Source organism: Filicampus tigris, chromosome 5 (assembly GCF_054856515.1).
Source record: "Filicampus tigris isolate MCC_2025a chromosome 5, RoL_Ftig_1.0, whole genome shotgun sequence".
Taxonomy (NCBI): Eukaryota; Metazoa; Chordata; class Actinopteri; order Syngnathiformes; family Syngnathidae; genus Filicampus; species Filicampus tigris.
The window spans coordinates 6,681,936-6,700,519 of NC_141221.1; the positions used below are offsets into that span (position 1 = coordinate 6,681,936).

Consider the following 18,584-nt stretch of genomic DNA (forward strand, 5'->3'; position numbering starts at 1 on the left):
ACATGGGTGCACTTCTTTTTTCCCCCTTCCTTTTCAGAGCTTTTAAATGTTAATTGACTTTTTATATTTTGTATGTATCTTGTTGCATTACATTCTACAGTTGAAACGTTGACGTATAATTTTCTAAAATAAAAAATGAAAAGAAACCACGAGTTACAAATACTGGATATGATTCCGAAATCCTAAGACAAAAATATATTGGAAAAAGTGTTCGTTTTACAATGATTTGGCTAAAATGTGTTTTGAAGTGGAAACTAACTAAATTTCTTCCTTTACAATAATATATGTTCTATTGAGCCCCAATAGTCTAAACACGGCAATATAATATTGTACAGCAAAATTCACTCGTTTCATTTTGTCATTTGCTGTTGATTGAAAATGACATCACATTTGCTCAGGGCTCAGGTAACGACCAATCACGGCTCAGTTTGCGAACATCACGACCAAACTCAGAAAACAGGGGAGCCGTGATTGGTCGTTACCTGAGCCCTGAGCAACTGTGTCGTCATTTTCAGTCGACTCAAGTGGCAAAATGTCCATCACCTGAGATGGATAAAACAGGGGTGGGATTCTGATGCTTAACTCATATTGCACAAATGCAGTATTAATATGAATGCCACAACATTAATCTGAATTTCGACTAGTAGAGGTTCATACTATTGTCAAAATGTTTTACTTGACTTCACCTTTAACATTTTTGGAAGTACCATGTGACAATCTGTGTTGTTACTGCTGCTGTATAGTTTGAGGTGACAGTTTACTTGGTAACATTTCAGAAGTAAAAAGTGATATTTATTGATATAACACGCAAATATAACTAAACGTGTAAAATTTACGTAATTCAAATATAAGATTCAATATATTAATGCTGTAAAATGAAATTAAAATGTATTGATTGTTTTTAGGATTAAAAAAAGTAATTCAAAATAAAAATATTTTTGTGTAGAGAAACATACAATAAAAATAGTCTGCATGTTTTTCATGTGGAAAAAAGAAATGAAAATCCCCAAAATATTCATGTTTTTGTGTGAAAGAAAAAAGCAATACTGTACAGCACGTGTCAAACTCAAGGCCCGGGGGACAAATTCGTCCGGCGACATCTTTTTATGTGGTCCGCGAAGGCAAATCGTATTGACTTGTTTCTTTGAAATTGTCTTCACTGTTAACACAAGATATGACATATTACAAGCATTTGTTACAAATCCCTCCATTAAAATGGACATTGACAAACAGTTGAATAAACTATTCACTGGCTTCTGATTTCAAAACTAGATATCCATCAATTTGTTGGGTATATGTGATAATATAAGTCGATCATACATCTGTATGGGTTCAGTCGTAACGGCCCTCCGAGGGACACCACAACTATGATGTGGACTGTGACAAAAATGAGTTTGACGCCCCTGCTGTACAGTATATGCAAAATCAAAATATTTGTTTTTTGTGTAAAGAGGAAAAACAATATTTACAGATGCATGATTTTCATTGTGAAATTTCCAGTCTCAATTAAAAATACAGTCTTGTAATCCATGTTACTTGTACCTTGCATTGCATACACAAGTACCAGCACATTTGTCATATTATTATCATCAGTATTGTCAGATGCCACATTTCCAAGTACAATGTCTGGATCTTTAAATACCATTAGCAAACATCTGGTATGCTTCATCTTCAGTAACTACCCGAAGCTCAATCTGTCTCTTTTGGATGGACCGAGATCAGAAGACTGGCTGTAGAACTGTCTGATGTCAAGGAGAAGAGCTTCAGATTAATGGTGTGTTTGTAGCACAGTGGAGATGAACTTTTGTTGGAGAATCTCTTTGTCCAAGTTTCTTCCTGAAGGGCAGCACAGACAGAAAATTGTCATCACACGAGTGTATGTTACCACCATCTCGAGGGGATTCTAGTGAACATTAGCAAGTGTAGCTTTAAAGCACGTAAACGAAGGGAACATGCGTGAAAAGCAGTGTAAGCGTGTGTGTGTTTCTTTACCTATAAAGACCAGCCGGCTGATCCGCGGCTGCTCCTCCCAAAGCTGGGGAGTCTCATTAAGCTCATACAGTTCGTGGACCCCCTGCAGCATGACTTGGTGGGCTTTGGCTGCCAGCGACACCATTCCCTAGGAACACGCGCGTCACATGTTACTAGTGACAGATTAACCCACGGCGAAAGAAAGGGCCCGGGACCGATGAATACAGATAAGGGAGCGGGTTATTGATGGCTGCCCGCCACCGAGGCGACCATTGTGCTTTACTGTACCTTTAAGCGGATGACAGTCATGGGTTGCCCTTCTTTGTTTCGCAGCGTCTTTTCCCAGAGGAGATCCTGCAAAATGTATGGGAAAAAAAAAAAGAGAGGCTTTACTTTCTCAAAAGGTTGCATTGTGAGCGGGATAATTGGGGAACGGGAGCGGGGATGTAAAGCCGAGGATCACAACATGTGTTTGTACCTGAATGAAAACATTCAGGGCATCTTCTGAAAGACTTCCCGCCACTTCAAAGGTCACTGTTAAAATACTCTGACAATAGGAGAGGATTCATTTTTAAAACAAATGACATGACATTATACGTACTTTTCTGCTCTATTCAATGACATAAATACATTACACACACACACACAAATACATACAATATACAACTACTTTGACAATGGTTAAAAATTAACGATGACTTGATTCTCATATATATTTTTTTCCACCTTGTAAAACCGGGACTTGGCAATAATAAAGTTGTAATGTTATAAAAAAGGTAAATTACTGTATGATTGTACTCTTCAAAAGTTACCAGTTTCTTTTTTTAACATGAACATTTTATTCACTCAAAATCTCCACATTTCCTTGCTTATGAATTTGCAATTTGGGGCGGATGGGGTTTGCTCGTGAAAGTACGGCCGAAGTTTGCAGTCGGAATCGCCAACGGACGCTCCGGATTACAGCCGAAATGGGCAAGACGAGATCGGTCCAACACAAAACGAGTTTTTAATTTTTTTTTTTTTCCCCTTACAAAAATTGTTATACGGCGTACACAATTTGAAATGATCAAAAAACGTACGGGGAAAACGTATAAGTTGACAGGTATGCACTCACAAAGCTACAATGTTATTCATAAATTAAATAATAAATGATTTAATGTTTCTTTTTTGGGGGAGAAATGTGTCTTTGACTTATTTGGCCAAGTCATAGTATTTGTGTCCAGTATGTCTTTTTTAATTATTACTACAGCAGACTTTCAAAATACAACATGGTATACTTTTTAATTGACAGAAGACGGTGGAATACAAAAGCCATTATGACGGTTAAACACAAGACACCCCGCGTGATGACGTTGTCAATGACAATGTCGACAACCACAACTCCACTCGGCACCTCTCCATCTGCGTACAATAGCTCGAAAAAGCCCACCCTGCCCTCGCCCCTCACTTCTCGCCCTCCTCTCTAAACTTCCTTACAGCATTAAAAGGGCACTTTGCAGATATTTGCTGTTTTTGTCTTGAAGTGTTAAGGTTACGCACTTCCTTGTCATTTGGTATAACAACAGAAAAACAGCCTTCTCATTTACATGAAAAGAGCAACAGGGTGAGGGTGGGATGGTGGCGTGTGAGTTGGGGGGGGTCACTTGAGGGAGGGTTTCATGCGGGAAAAGGGCACATGGAGAAAACAGTCAACAATGGTGCTATTTACACACACAAACGCGCCTCATCTGCGTCCATCCTGTGGTAAAACTTAATGGGCATGAAACAATAGAAACCAAAAGTGCGGTCCATGAGCCATTTAGGCTAATTTCTAAAGAAAACGCCTAATGAAAAAAGACTCCCAAAAACATTTGGAAAACAACACATTCGATGTTGAACTGTATACTTAAACATTGTCAGCTAAAAAAGGTAAAAGATGTCTAACTTGGTGGTTCTATTTGCAAGACAAGACAAAAAAGAACAACATCAAAAGCTCCCAAGTTGATCACCATCACACACAAAAAAAAAAAAAGCAGGGGAGGGAGTTTTCACTGCGGTGTCGCCACCCGAGGGGATGCGAGGCACAGGTTTTTTTTGGCCCTAAGGAGAACGAATTCCCTTAATCTCGCAGGAAATGATGTGTCGAAAGAAATTAGCACACAAAACACAAAGGCGAAGGGAGTGAATTCGAAAAATAAAAAGAAATAAGGTGGAAGAGTTAAACAATACCTTGTCAAGATGAGGTCTGCTCGGCTTCACAAGGTGCAGCTTCTCTGCTAAACTGCCAAGAGGAAAAATATGACCTGAAGATGATCTCTTCTCGTCTTGATGTGTTAACAACTGATTCAAAACTAGCATTCCTTTGGCCATTTGTTCATGTAGAATTCCCCCACAACGGGTCTCAAAGTGCAACTTTTTGACAACAACAGCGTAACAGTTTCCATGGAACTGCTGAAAACAGTCGCGTGGGCATGCGCGAATGCATCACAGGTAATGTGGTAATGTTGGGATGCAGCTTTATTGTATCATTTGTGCTCTCGCCTCTACAACTTAAGTAAACATCTACTTCACTGCTAATGTGTTAGTGATAGACACCGGTGTTTTTCTACTTGCGCACATATTAAGGTTATATCGATGCCATAGAAACCCACCTTATAAACTGAGGACACCCCTTTATATAATGACCATTTGTTTGAGCGTCGCAAAACGTTTGTATCAAGCTAATATGGAAATATGGCCCTCACTGAAATGGCCCCTGATAGGAAAATAGGTGTTTTGATCATTGCAAGTTAGTCAGGTTAACGCAAAAATTAACGTTTGAAACATTACACAATGATTCTGCAAGGAATGACCTTAAATCTGGTGCTATCTAAATCCAAGATTGGATCAGGGAATTTGCTGACTTTTTCACAGTTCCATTTTAATTGCATCGGGGCCAAGTGGGGCAAATGACTCATCTAACCCAGTAGATGGTGCTACGGTGAAAACTGCCTGCCGTGTGTGGCACCCTCTTTGTAATGGGCATTACCGTCACCTGTGGGATAAAAATATTATGCTGACATTTCTTTACTATTGAGCTACTATTTAAAAAAAATTCAATAGTTTTCAGCAATCCCTGTTCAGACAGACGCTGTTGGGCACGGGTACTCTGGAGGCTACCGATACCAGCCACCAATACTTGCGAGGAAAAAAAAAAAAAAAAAAAATCATCGGCAAATCGCCATCTGCGTCTGAAAGAAAGGTCTTAGTTCACAAATTTTTGTTCTTGTGTTAAATTGTATTTGATATCAAATACTACAGCTATCAGTACACAGCATCAGTGAGTACTCAAATACTTGTACAAATAAAAATATCACAGTGATGTAACTAAACAGCCAGAATGATACCATTTCCTCCATTTTAAAATAATAATTGTGCCCTCTAAGGATTCAAACTGAAACTTTAGGAATAACTGTTCCGGTAGGAAAAATAAATGCTATATCTCTGTTCTCTTGAGCTGTGGATTACTACATAGCATATGCCCCCATACTCCAGTATAATCAGCGCTTAACAACACCACCCCTCAATGGACTTGTGAAAACTTTAGAAATGGCAATTAAAGCCTACAAAACACCCACTGCGGCCACCAAACAAACTCGGCTCATTGTTCTTCCCGTCAGGCCTCGCCCCCCGCCCAGTCTTGGTGACCTCACAAGGAGGCTAAATGTTGTGCCCAGCAGTTTGAGCCTGATGCGCTGTTAGTTAGTACCACACAGGCGGAGCGGCGGGGGGGCACGCTTCAAACAGCCACCATGGGCCCTGGGGAGGGGAGGAGGGGGCCCCGCCAACCTCTCCATCTCCCCGACTTTTTTAAGGCGAAGGGGGGAAAGGAGCTATCTGTTGGGAAAAAGGGGGGGGGGGGGGGGCTCCGCGGGAGCCAGTGGACACACACGGCACTAATCCTCTGCAGCTGGCCTCATACACACTGACCGAGGGCATGTAAGAGAGCTTTAACGCCGCGGCCCGTTTCATTCACATGAAGGGATGAACACTGACTCTATTCATGACAATGACATTCTACCAGAGGGGGAGAAAGGGGGACACAATATGATGACCACCCCAGGGTGTAACGGGAGGTGGGGCGGGCGGCGCTCAATAAAAGAGTCTGTTAATTAAAAAGAAACACGGCGAGCAACACTGTCAAAGACTGTTGGCTACACGCTTCGGACGGACGAGCAACAAAAGGCCGTCGAGGCAGAACACTAATATCATTGTAACCTAGCAACCGGCACAATAACAAATACGGTGGCAGTTTACGCTCGCTAGCCACTTCATTAGGTACACCTGCACAGTCTAATGACATCCAATTAAAGGGCTGCACCGAAACTTCGGACTTCTCCAAGCGGTATTGATTTGCCGATATCTTTATCAATTTGGTTTGCAGTGGCGTCGAACTGCACTGCATCGAGAGCTGCGAATGTGACTTCTTGTAAAATGAGCAGTTGGCTTCAGATTGTTACAAATTTATTCTCAGACGTTTTAGGGTTTTACCAAGTAATGTTAAGACAATTTTCATAAAGTCACCAATCTTTTCTCTTAATATTCCAACTTCATTCTCTTAAGATCTTTTTCCACCTATTTATTTTTTTTCTTCCACTTCACTTTATTTTTCTGTAAAATTAGGGCTCCTTCTCTTCAGATTTTGACTTTAATCTTATGAATGACCAAATGTATTCTCATAAAAATTAACATTTATTCTCGTAACGTCAGGACTTTATTGTTGTAAGGTTATCCGTTTTGTCTTGTCATATCATCATGGTAATATGATAATATTATTGACATGGTACAGTTTTGTGTTTTGATTATACAAATGTATTTCCATTAAATTAAAACAAAGGTTTATGAGGAAGGAGAAAAGCAGCACACTGAATCGTGAAATGTGTCTTCGTTCGTGAATTAAATGCCACGTGTATGGTAAAACTCACTTTGCTCCATCCTTACTGTCAAAAGAGTGAAGGTCGAGAACTTCTGAGAGGTCCACCCTGTGGAAGAAAACCAAATTTGAATTTTCCGTGGAGCTTTATCATCACTTTACACACACTGAAGATTAAATCTACGGTAGGAACGACGTCGTTTGTCACAAGCTGCTTAAAAGTGATGTCAGCTAAATGGATACAGCGTTGCTATGAAAAGGTTTTTCTGATTAACCCCTTGAGGCGTGGACTCTTTTATCTTCTTGCCCTTGAGTGAACTTTACTGGTGGGGGTGGACGGACACGCGCACGCACACACACACCCAAGCCTTTGATAGATGCTGCTTGTGTCAACCAGGTGCTACCTGGGTCCAATAACAAGCCAACTGAGTGTATCGCGACACACGCGCACGCACACAGGCATGTGCGACCCCCGTCTGCAGGACGACCCCAGGTCAAAGAGGGCAAGGCATCCTGGGTAACTGGACACCCGTGTACGTCTGGTGCTTACTCAGGATGCATGACTTTGTGTACCATCTTTTTCATGTGCGTGTTTGTGTGTGTGTGAGGAGGAAGGGGAGGCGGTCCCTCTGGTGCAATGTCACGCCTACGCCCCTCCATCTTTGATATGAAGATCTGAGCAGGGGCAGCACGTGGAGTTCATCTGCCACACTTTATAAACAAAGAAGGGAGGGCGGGCCGCAGAGACGCTTTATAATCTCACGATAAAAAAGACCCCGCTGTGAGCACGACGGCGCTAACTACCTTGATCTTTGGGTTTCCAGGATCTTTGCCACACCGTTTATTGACCTAGGGGTGGGAACAACAAATCGTATTGCCTCTTCCAAATGCATCATTTTAAACATGCGCCCACGTCAAAGAGCTTACCTGACGGCATCTCGGATTCGAGCAAGTTCCGCCTCCCCCACGAGATCGATCTTGTTGATAATAGTCAGGTCAGCGAGTGCAATCTGCCTAGAAAAAAATAAAAAAAAATACTCACTACTACTGCTACTGGAAATACACTGCAGGTCCAAGTGCCCAATTCTGATTTCCAAATTTCCATGTACATTTCAAATGACACATATCTGATACAGCTGTTTGTTCGCATTGATGGAGCTCATGAAACAATCGGCACAGATGTCTTAACTGCACATAAGTAACTCCACAACAGCCAAAACGAGGTAGTGAGAACAGGGAAGTAAACAAGAATACATAAAAAATACGCTGTATTAAAAGGTACGCAATGTGAGCGTAACCGTCATTACTCCACTGGTCACTGTCGGCAATTATTTTGCTTATTAAATGATGTACACACCTCCAATGTAACATATTAAGACCATGTTTACTTGCAGCATTAAAAAGGGCTGGTTAAGTTTAAAAAGGTGAAAAAACAAACACAGATGGAAGAATGCAAAAGTGTCATGCAAATGGGTGTTACTTCATCTGCCTTATTTGTCCAGCAAACAACAACACAGCTGCTGCGGGGCACAAACCGAAAGACGGCAAGGTGGGTGGCAACTGGCGAGAATCCCAATCATTATCAGGAGATATTGATAATACAAAGTTGGCTGTTTAGGCTAAAAAAGTATTTTATATTAACATCAAAAAAAAAAAATCAAACCTTTCTGCCTCATTCACAAGTCCTTCAGCCTTTTCTTCTCTTAGATGCTGCAAAAACAAAAAGCACATTCCGTTTTAGGAGCAGAAATTCACTTAAAAGTTAAAGATTGACAGTACACAAATGTTAACTGTCGCCTCCATTTACAAATGTCAGTCTAATAAATACGTGAAGACCACAAGAAATCACGTTTCATTTATTTGTGTTCCCAGGCCGCCTGGGATTTTTCCTCTTAGTATTATGATTTAATTCCCAGAAATATTTCGTAATGACGTAACGATATGCTCCTAAAGGCGTCAGTTTTGTCTGGTATTGTCATATAGTATTTTCTTTATTGTATCAAAACAAAAGAGTACTTGATGTTTTTCTTCCTCCCCATATGGACTAGTAGGTATGTCTTTAAGAGTAGAGTTGCATATCGTCGGCGTCCTGTGAAAAACAATTCTATCAATTTTTTTCATTTTTCTTATTTTTACGTGAATGGTGTTTCGGTGTGACATACACCGCATTAACCTGAAAATTAAAAAAAAAAAAAATCAAAAATTGGACATTTGTGTTTTTCACAGGACAGCGAAAATATGTGAAAGCAGGAGGCGGGGGTGTTAATCTTGATCCAGACCCCATGTGTCAAACTGACATTCCAGCAGGCGAAGGGAATGACAAAAATGCATTGAAAAATGTTTGCGTGTCAAAAAGTTAAGTCAAAAGACAATAGATAATAGGATATTCTGCAGAACACATGAAGGGAGTGACATGTTGGATTGACTGCTTCACTGGAAGCTCTCCCCTCTGGCACCCCGTTTCGGCCACCAAAGATGTCACTTCGGTGGGCGCAACACCTTCGCAGTAGAGCCCATTATGCAAGTGTCACTTATTCTGTTCTTTCTAAATTCCTTTGGGAGGGTCAGATGTGTATAGGTATGCCTGTGTGTGTGTGTGTGTCTTCATGTGATACTGCTATTGTGTGTTACCTATTGCTATGCACTTACACGCTTTGAATTTCATGGGTTTAGACACTTAAATCAGGCATAAAAGTGACATGTATTTTAATGCACATTGCATTAAAAACAGTCATGTTTTGCCATTCCATCAAAAGGACCTGATTCAAACCTGATCATCTTAATGGCAAAATGGTTATTTTGTACTTCCAGGAAGAAAAGAAAATCAAGAGAAGCATTCGAAATTGTGTAAAACCTAAGCAATGAGGCCAAACCCGACTGAAGTGTCGCTCAGCGTGCAGGATTTTGCAACTAGTTTTCATGAGTGATCGACTGTTGGTCACAAATTTTGCCGCGATTTGTCATTTTAATCTATCGTATTTGAACGCTGCGGCAATGTTGCAGATGTAGCGGGCAATGAAAAATGCCGAGCCGTATCAAATGAGCGTTCAAAACAGTAGCGTCGCTCCATGTGCGCAAGGCCTAAAATAGCTATTTGCGTTTTTAATCTAGTCATTTTCATTGAACAAATCATTTTTTATCTTAATCTATTTAATGCGATCCAATGGGAACACATTGAAGGACCTGAATCCATGGAAATCTAATTTTTGGGAGAGATTTGTGGATAAGGTTGCGCATACAATCCCTATCAGATATTTTGTCCCAATTCTTGTGATTTATAGCCTTTCTTCAACTGTTGTCTATTACTGTTCAATTCATTGTAATATTTAATCAAAACAAACACAATGCAGCGGCATACCTGGAGTCCATACTTGGCGTCAATGACGGTCACAATGCCTGAGAGAAACAAGATGATGAGGAGTTCAAGGAATTCCGGGCAATTTGTGCACATTCTTGCCTAAATTATAAGAAAGAGAGGGGAGGGGGAGGGAGGGGGAGAAAGAGAGAGAAACAGAGAGAGAGAAAGAGAAACAGAGAGAGAGAGAGAGAGAGAAAGAGAGAAAGAGAGAAAGAGAGAGAGAGAGAGAGAGAAAGAGAGAGAGAGAGAGAGATTTCTCCCAACAAATGTGACTTTTGGTCAACTGTCCTGGAACAACACAGCGAACAGCTGAGTATTCACTTCATGTACAGACACCAAACAAAATATGTCATCCCACAAACACACAAGGTACCATTTGGATACACAAACACAATGTGTTTAAATCACTTTCCTGGACAACCTTGAACATTCAAAGTGGAATGCCCATGTTGTTTTATAATGTGGACTTGGTTAAAAAGTTGCACATAATAATGTTTGTCCCTGTACAGTGGTTAACTTCTTTTTACTTGTGATGAGTAAGAATGTTTAAAAGATATAGTGCGGGGAGCAAATTGTCTTGGCTTTGGAGCACATTGAGTTGCCTTGTGTATGAAATGTGCTACATAAATAAAGCTGCCTTGCCTTAGTTAGAAACAAAAGAGTAGTGTTTGAATGTAATATAGCGATGTTTACAGACACTATTTTTATTTCATTTAACATGCAACTTACATGAAGCCGAAAATGATTGCCAATGACAGGTGGGATGAATTCACTTACCGTCCAGATAGATGTCACTGCCGAGCTCTGCGTCAACCCAAAACATGGAAGCCACGGCCCCTGTAAGACAAACAAAGGAGATGTTAAATCCTGAGGTGAAGCAGAGGCAACAAACCCAAACAATGGGACCTCTAAATTCTGATACAACCGATGTCGTACAGTTTGAATTTTCCGGATGAATACTATGACGAAAATAATATCCACAGGAAGTGACATGAAGCAACGATACATTCAAAGTAACACGACTTCATTTTCAACATGCATCTCCTCACCTGTTATAGAAGTGAAAGGAGACCGTTTTCACATTTAACAGTCAACAAAACAGATTTTTTTTCGTGGTTTATTTTTTTTAGCCTTTTATGACAAGGAATGTATTACATGTTACTTATTTTTAAAACATTATAAAACTATTTGTTCCAATCAATTGTTTTTTTCATGAATTTATTTGTTATGGGGGATTTTAGAGGACTTTGAAGTGCTCAGTCCAGGTTTATTAGAAAATTCAAGGATGGCAGCCACTTGTCAAGATGCTCATTAATGGTTTCACATTTTTCTCGTGACAATCACTCACATGAGTAATGGACTGCCCCCAAAAAATGAGCTAATGCCAACAAGAAACAGGGTCTGTCTTGATCCTTGGAGTTTTGACAAAACCCTAAGACCATGTCGCGGACATGTTATGACAATTTAGACAAGCAGGTCAACTGTATTAAATGAATTAATGATCTATTTAAATTTCCATTACTTGAAAGAAAAAATAAATAAAATCCGTGGATGGATGGATGGAAATACCAAGAGAAAATTATTTTCAGCACTACCGGTAAATTAAATTATGGCACTTTGATCAACAGACAAAAGAGGATTATGTTCAAAAAAAGATGCCAGCATTTTAGTTCCAAGCGAGCTCTGAGAGGCAGATTATATCATTATCCAAGGCTTTCGATTGTTTATCTCCAGCTGCTACGTTTGTTTTGCTCTCATTTTCTCATCCATGAAGTCACCACAAAGCTCTGTGTTACCGTGGCAGCCACATCTTGTTCACGTAATGCGCTTTTTGTCAAGCTGCCAGCTGGGAATAGAGAAGAATTGTAAATATTTGATGGCCGTGTAATGAAAACGTTTTTGGAGCGACACGTTTCATGCAAGTCATCCGGATGAAGGATCCAAATTCATCACCCCGTCTTCTAAAGATGGCATTATGATTGACAGCATTGGCAGGGCAAATGGTAGTAGTTAACAATCTTGTCTGGTCTAATAACATGTCAACAAGCCGGTTGGCGCGTATCCACTGTCCGCCCTCCTTAACACCTCCTGTCACACCTGTCACTTTGCGACAAGGCCCAGTTGACACCGGACTTATCCTGAAATGGCTAAATGGCTGTCAAAGTTAAAGCATTAACTATGGAGATTAATTTAAACTTTATAACGCACTAAAAAAAATTAACTCAGTTAACTCTGTTTTATTTAATTCCTGTAGCAGCTGATCTCTGCTCACTGTGCAGCCAAACTTAGAGGAGAGTCGCTGTCGCAAAGATGGACTACGTAGTTTTACTTGCTGGATGGCTCATTGGAGAAATCCAAAATAATTTGCAAACTTTGAAAAGCCAAATTCGAATACCATATTAGTTTTAAGTCTTTGGTGTATAGTTCAACTGTTGTGTTCTATACAATACAACTTTATTTTCATAACAGCTACAGCTGTAATAAAAGACTTTACATTACAACAAGAAAACAGCAATAATACCACAAGTCAAAGCAATAAATTAAAACACAAAATTCTATATACAATAGACATCAGAAAACTGCAGAAAACCTTCAATCAATCAATCAATCAATCACATTTTATTTATATAGCACTTTTCATACATAAAAATGCAACTCAAAGTGCTTTAAAACATTCAAAGCAAAACATAGAATTATCTTCAATCAAAAGAAAAGATAAATTATTTAAAAGTTGTTGAAAGCCAAACTAAAAAGGTGTGTCTTGAGCTTCCTCTTAAAAATATCAACAGTCTCTGCAGACCTGACATCCTCTGGCAGGCTATTCCAAAGGTGAGGACCAAAATGGCTGAATGCAGCCTCGCCATGCATTTTGGTCCTCACCCTTGGAATAAATAAAAGGCCGGCGCCAGAGGACCTCAGGATCCGCGAGGGCTGGTATGATAAAAGCAAATCAGATAAATAAGATGGCCCAAGACCATTAACACATTTATAAACTAATAAAAGTACTTTAAAATCGATCCTGAAACACACAGGGAGCCAATGCAGCAATTTCAAAACTGGCGTAATGTGCTCCCGCCCTCTGGTTCTCGTCAGCACCCGAGCGGCTGAATTCTGCAGTAGTTGCAGTGGTGAAATGCTCTTTTTCGGGAGGCCAGAGAGCAGGGCATTACAGTAATCTAAACGACAGGAAATAAAGGCATGCATCAGCACTTCCGTGTTAGCCTGAGAGAGAAACGGGCGGACTCTGGCGATATTCTTAAGGTGATAAAAACCAATCTTGGTTACATTTTTAATATGAGGAATAAAACTGAGCTCAGAGTCAAAAATGACGCCAAGGTTCTTCACACAGTGTGAGGGATTAAAAATGTGTAGTTTTGGTAAAAGCTTCTCTCTCTGACCTTCGGGACCGATAACTAAAACCTCAGTCTTGTCCTCATTGAGCTGTAGGAAATTATCTGCCATCCATGACTTGATATCTAAAATGCAATTTAAAAGGGTATCAATGGGTCCTGTGTCATCAGGAGACACGGCAATATACAGCTGCGTGTCATCAGCATAGCTGTGAAAGCTGATGCCGTGTCCCCTGATGACATCCCCGAGGGGAAGCATATAAAGATTAAAAAGTAAGGGGCCTAAAATCGAACCTTGAGGAACCCCACATTTGATTTCATGAGTTTTAGAGGAACAAGTATCCATACTTACAAAGAAATATCGGTCTGTGAGATAGGAATAAAACCAGTCAAAAACAGTACCAGAGATGCCCACTAGATTTTTAAGTCTATTTAATAAAATTTGGTGATCTACTGTATCAAAAGCAGCGCTTAGATCCAGTAGCACCAAGACTGTGAGTTTTCTCACGTCTGCAGTGCACCTAATATCATTTAAGATCCTTAAAAGAGCAGTCTCCGTACTGTGGTTCATCCTAAAACCAGATTGATATTTCTCAAAAATATTATTTGTATTTAAAAAATGATTCAACTGGATGAAAACCAGTTTTTCTAAAATCTTACTTAAAAACGGTAAGTTGGATACGGGTCTGTAGTTATTAAAAACGCTCGGGTCAGAACCGCTCTTCTTCAGAAGGGGCTTCACCACCGCCGTTTTAAAGGCAGCGGGGAAGATGCCTGTCTGAAGAGAGCAATTGACTATATTTAAAATTTGTTCTTCAAAAAATCCATAAAATGTCTTAAAAAGAAATGTGGGAATTGGATCCAAAAGGCAGGTTGTTGGGTTTACCTGGGAGAAAACTCGAACAAGTGTCCTTGCATCAACCAGGGCAAAACTTTCCAGTGTTTCCTCATGTAAATATGATTGTCCGGGTTTATTAAAACTTGTGTTTTGACGGGCTAAAAGACTGGATCTTATGTCATCGATTTTACTTCTGAAGTGGTCTGCAAAGTCCCATGTCGGATCAAAAGCTGGAAAAGAATCGTATTCAAGGATCAAAGAAAGCTATGAGAACAGTCTTTGAATCAAAATATACTTTACATTTTTTTCCATATTAATTGCAAGATTTTACTGAAGTAAATATCGGTTCCAAGCTTTGTAAAAAAAATTGTAGTTGAAGAATACGATTAATCGCAATTAATTATGGAAAATTTTGAGATTAATTAGTAAAAAATTTTTAATCGTTTGACAGCGCTACAAAATATTTATTTCCTGATTCAAACATGAGGGCTGTATGGATTTTCAAGTGTTATTTTTGTTGCCTGGATGGAATTTTTTCCTCCATGATCCGCTCAGAAAAACAGCCAGTCCGATAATCGGAAATGTTAAACAGTCAATATTTTCCATCAATAATTATTGTATGTATGTGGTCAACACCAAGTAGGACCAAGCCACTGACTCCGTGATAATTATGTGGAACTGAACGATGCCCAATTAGAAAGTTCGAACTGTAGCCGGACGTGAATAGGGGACCAAGTGCTTCTGTTACACGTATCGTTGTCATGCACGGTGTCACAAGATGTTAGAATAATACACACCATCAATGAGGACCATGACAAAAATAATCACATTATGAACTGCAATCGCAATATTGAGGGGAATTGTTTTTTGGGGCAATTTTTCAACATTGTTCAACCCAAATTCGAAGAAAGAAAGACTAATACACACCGACATTACTTCCAATTGTTTATGTTTGATGGTTTTTCAGTAGTATAACTTGTTTTTACACTTGTGTGACAAATGAGATCGTTATTATTATGTTAAAACATTGCCTGGACAATTAATACATCATCTATGATGCCTTTGAAAAGAACCTTCATTATTGGTCATTAAAGTTAAGACTCGAGTGAGTTGTTTTTACAGTTTTTAATGGTGGTTAACTTATTTTTACATTGCATAATGATTAATAATATTTAGATCACATTCAAAACATTGCCTGTACAATTAATAAACACATTATGATTGCAGTAGTAGAGTTCTGGAATGGATTATTTGCTGAACAAATTGGAGTCGACAGCATGTCCCCGCTGTATGGTATTGTTTTTTGTCCCTCCCAAATAATAATGGGCATTATTGTATTACCTGGATCAGCAAGCCCTGTGGTTTCCAAGAGGATATAGTCAAACTTGCCTTTCTTCTCCATCAGGTTCTCGATGGCTTTGAGGCCATTGTCTCTGAAAATTACCGAATGCATTTATTACTTTAAGTAAAATGTCATACCTTGCAGAGATCTCATTAATGGACATACTTGACAGAACAGCAGAGGCAGCCATTCCTCAGCTCTAGCCACTCCTCGTATAGTTCCCCAGCATGGCTCACGGCTAGGGACTTCTCAAGTGCGCTTCCTGTAAGTGAGTGAATGCAGTTTACATAACAGAGAAAGGGACTGTCACCAAGTAACTTGGCAGACTTGACAGAAAAACAGACAAAAATGCATTACATAGAGACATGTAAAATATTTTTCATGCATTCTTACAGCAGACTGAATAAATCCATAATGCTCGAAGATAAACTACCGTACACATGGAAATTCGGTTAGGTGGATCCAGAAGACTTTTGAGTTGACCACAACAATGGATTTAAAATAAAACAGTCAATGTGTGCCTCAAGTGGAGACGATAGTTGCTGTTGAAAAGGTCTCACTCTCATGTATGGACACTAATCATTTGAACCCTCTGTATTAGGGATGTAATGATTCACCCAAGCCCCGACTTGATTCATTTTTCAGTTGCTGATTTTTGATTTGAATTGTTTTGGTTTTTTTAATCACGATCATGCTTGTCCCTGTGAGCTAGTGTGGTGCTGCAGCCATCCACAAACGCAATACGCAATGATGTTTGGCGCAAGCGTGTCAAAGAGGGCTGCCACCAACTATTATTTTGCTAGTCGACCAATCATAAAAACATGGTGCAAAGCACAAATACATATTGACACATTGAAATAAAAGTATCAATAAAATTTGGACAATGCACATAATACTTGAATGAAAATATTGTTCAAATACTTTCGGACCAAAGAGGTATAGGAAATTAAATGTTATACTAACTTTATTTAATAAGGATAAAAGCTCTTCAAGATGTTTAATAAATGCCTTTTACAAGTGTTTTTTTTTTAATACAGCACGATGGGAAAGTCATTGCATTCATCATTGCCCATCATAGTTGTACCTATGCTGCCCTCCTGTGGAAAACTACCAAACATTGACTCAGGACCAGTGCTATCAACACAATAGCTTTACCTTCTCCAAATTCATTGAGTATGACTGCAATCCGCTTGTTGTGTTGTTCTGTTAAGATGTAGTTCAAGAGTGTAGTCTTTCCAGAACCTACAAAAGGACAAAAAAATATATTAAACCAGGTTTGAAAAACAGTTTACTAGTAGTGTTATGAAATTTTCAAAGCTTGAAACTTTCTATGGGAGTTTATGGGAATAAATAAGAATATGGATGGATCATTTCGGGTCCATAATGCCCTCCTACGTGGGCAACATACATGTCTGCTTATGACAAACAAAATGTTTCTATTTATGCTTGAATAAATGATACCTTACCAACCATTAAATTACCCTCAATTACCCATATCATATCATGGTCAATCCACAGCATGGACTGCAAAGCACCATCTTAAGTGACTGGCAGCTCTCACTGCCCTGGTACACTGACAGACAGGGGAAATCCTTCCTTCCCCGTGTCATGCTGCTTTTTAACTCCACCCTGAGAGGGAACACTAATATCACATTCCCTTAACTCAGCCTGTATTGTACTCTCATTGTATTGTCGACACACTGATCACCATGCACATAATTCCAGATCTTCTGACCACACTGTAACAATAACTTTTATTTTATTTCAGTGCTTTAAAAAAGCCTAAAAGCTGCACAGAGGTTTAATATTTGCTTCATATTTTTAAAATTATTAGTGATTTAGCATGCCTGCTTTGCCCTGTGTTGCTTTGTTTTCATTGTTGAAACTACTGTAACAGACATTTGCCCTTGTCGAGGAATGTAGTATCGAGCTATCGTTGAAGGCATCTCTCACCAAGGTAGCCAGTGATGATGGTGACCGGGATCTGCTCTGTAGGTGCACCATGCTGGGCGTCGATGGGCACCAACTCCGGGCAATCGTCCTCATCCTCCATCCCGTTTAGATCATCGGGCGACAGACAGGGTGATCTGTTGAATCGACACAAAGGTATACACTAAAATGCAAAACACAAATAGTCTGCCTTGTGCACAATTATTATGTCAAATTCTGATAATATATGGTAATATATTAGAAACACGTCTCATTATGATGCAGCAATGGGCTGGCAATGTACAATCAATATGCATTCAATTCAATTACGTTTGATTATTACAAAATCGGCTGACCTAACATTTTAAACAGTCATTGACACTGTCTTGTCGTGGTTGCAAAATTAGATTTTAACAATGTTTGCCCTCTTTTATTTATTCAATTAGCGATTAGCTAGCATGATTCATCCCATCGTCCCTCTCGAATTCACAGTGACAGGACACTACTACTCTTTTATCAGTTTACAAAGCAACACGAACGATTACCTAATACTGCATTGAACCACACAAACAAGCAAAGTCTATTTCACGGAACAGTGGCTGCACCGTTTTGAGGCAGACAGTAACAGTGTGCACTGTGCAGCATGGTTGAGAAACTGGCTGATAATGTGACCAATGATGATGGTTCCTCTTTGGTTCAAAGGACAAAAATAACGTACACAAGAGAAAGAATAGCCAACACACCACCGAGTCACACATGAAATCAAACAGTAATATTAAAATAATAATAATAATAATAATAATAATGATTACAAAAAAAATAGAGAAGTTGCGGCTCCTCCGTCTGTTCATTTTTCAGGACAATGTGCAGCACGATTAACAGTCCGACTCGTACTATGAAAACAG

At 39.5% G+C, this 18,584-nt stretch overlaps 1 protein-coding gene across 4 annotated transcripts; it reads right to left on the reverse strand.

The window, feature by feature from the left end:
* Positions 1-1,464: 1,464 nt before the first annotated feature.
* On the reverse strand, positions 1,465-18,527 carry zng1a (Zn regulated GTPase metalloprotein activator 1A). Of its 4 annotated transcripts, none has more exons than XM_086029941.1 (16): positions 18,398-18,527; positions 17,704-17,837; positions 16,906-16,992; positions 15,916-16,012; positions 15,750-15,841; positions 10,998-11,057; positions 10,221-10,258; positions 8,526-8,572; positions 7,790-7,876; positions 7,667-7,711; positions 6,915-6,971; positions 4,180-4,231; positions 2,450-2,518; positions 2,260-2,325; positions 1,993-2,119; positions 1,465-1,836 (listed from the first exon to the last, which is right to left on the reverse strand). In XM_086029941.1, exons 2-16 carry the CDS (start codon positions 17,801-17,803, stop codon positions 1,769-1,771), a joined length of 1,092 nt encoding a protein of 363 aa, XP_085886067.1. In that variant the 5' UTR covers positions 17,804-17,837; positions 18,398-18,527; the 3' UTR covers positions 1,465-1,768. The 4 variants fall into 4 exon arrangements, with proteins under 4 accessions (XP_085886067.1, XP_085886068.1, XP_085886065.1 ...); XM_086029942.1 differs by lacking the exon at positions 18,398-18,527 and adding an exon at positions 18,285-18,359; XM_086029939.1 differs by lacking the exon at positions 18,398-18,527 and adding an exon at positions 18,225-18,358.
* Between the last annotated feature and the right edge of the window lie 57 nt (positions 18,528-18,584).

Coding starts and splice junctions, on each gene's coding strand:
- zng1a (XM_086029941.1), bottom strand. CDS start 17,803: ATGGAGGATGAGGACGATTGCCCGGAGTTGGTGCCCATCGACGCCCAG. Junction 6,972..7,666: donor CTGGAAACCCAAAGATCAAG/GTAGTTAGCGCC, acceptor TTTCTTCCACAG/GGTGGACCTCTCAGAAGTTC. Junction 4,232..6,914: donor GACAGTAAGGATGGAGCAAA/GTGAGTTTTACC, acceptor TCCTCTTGGCAG/TTTAGCAGAGAAGCTGCACC.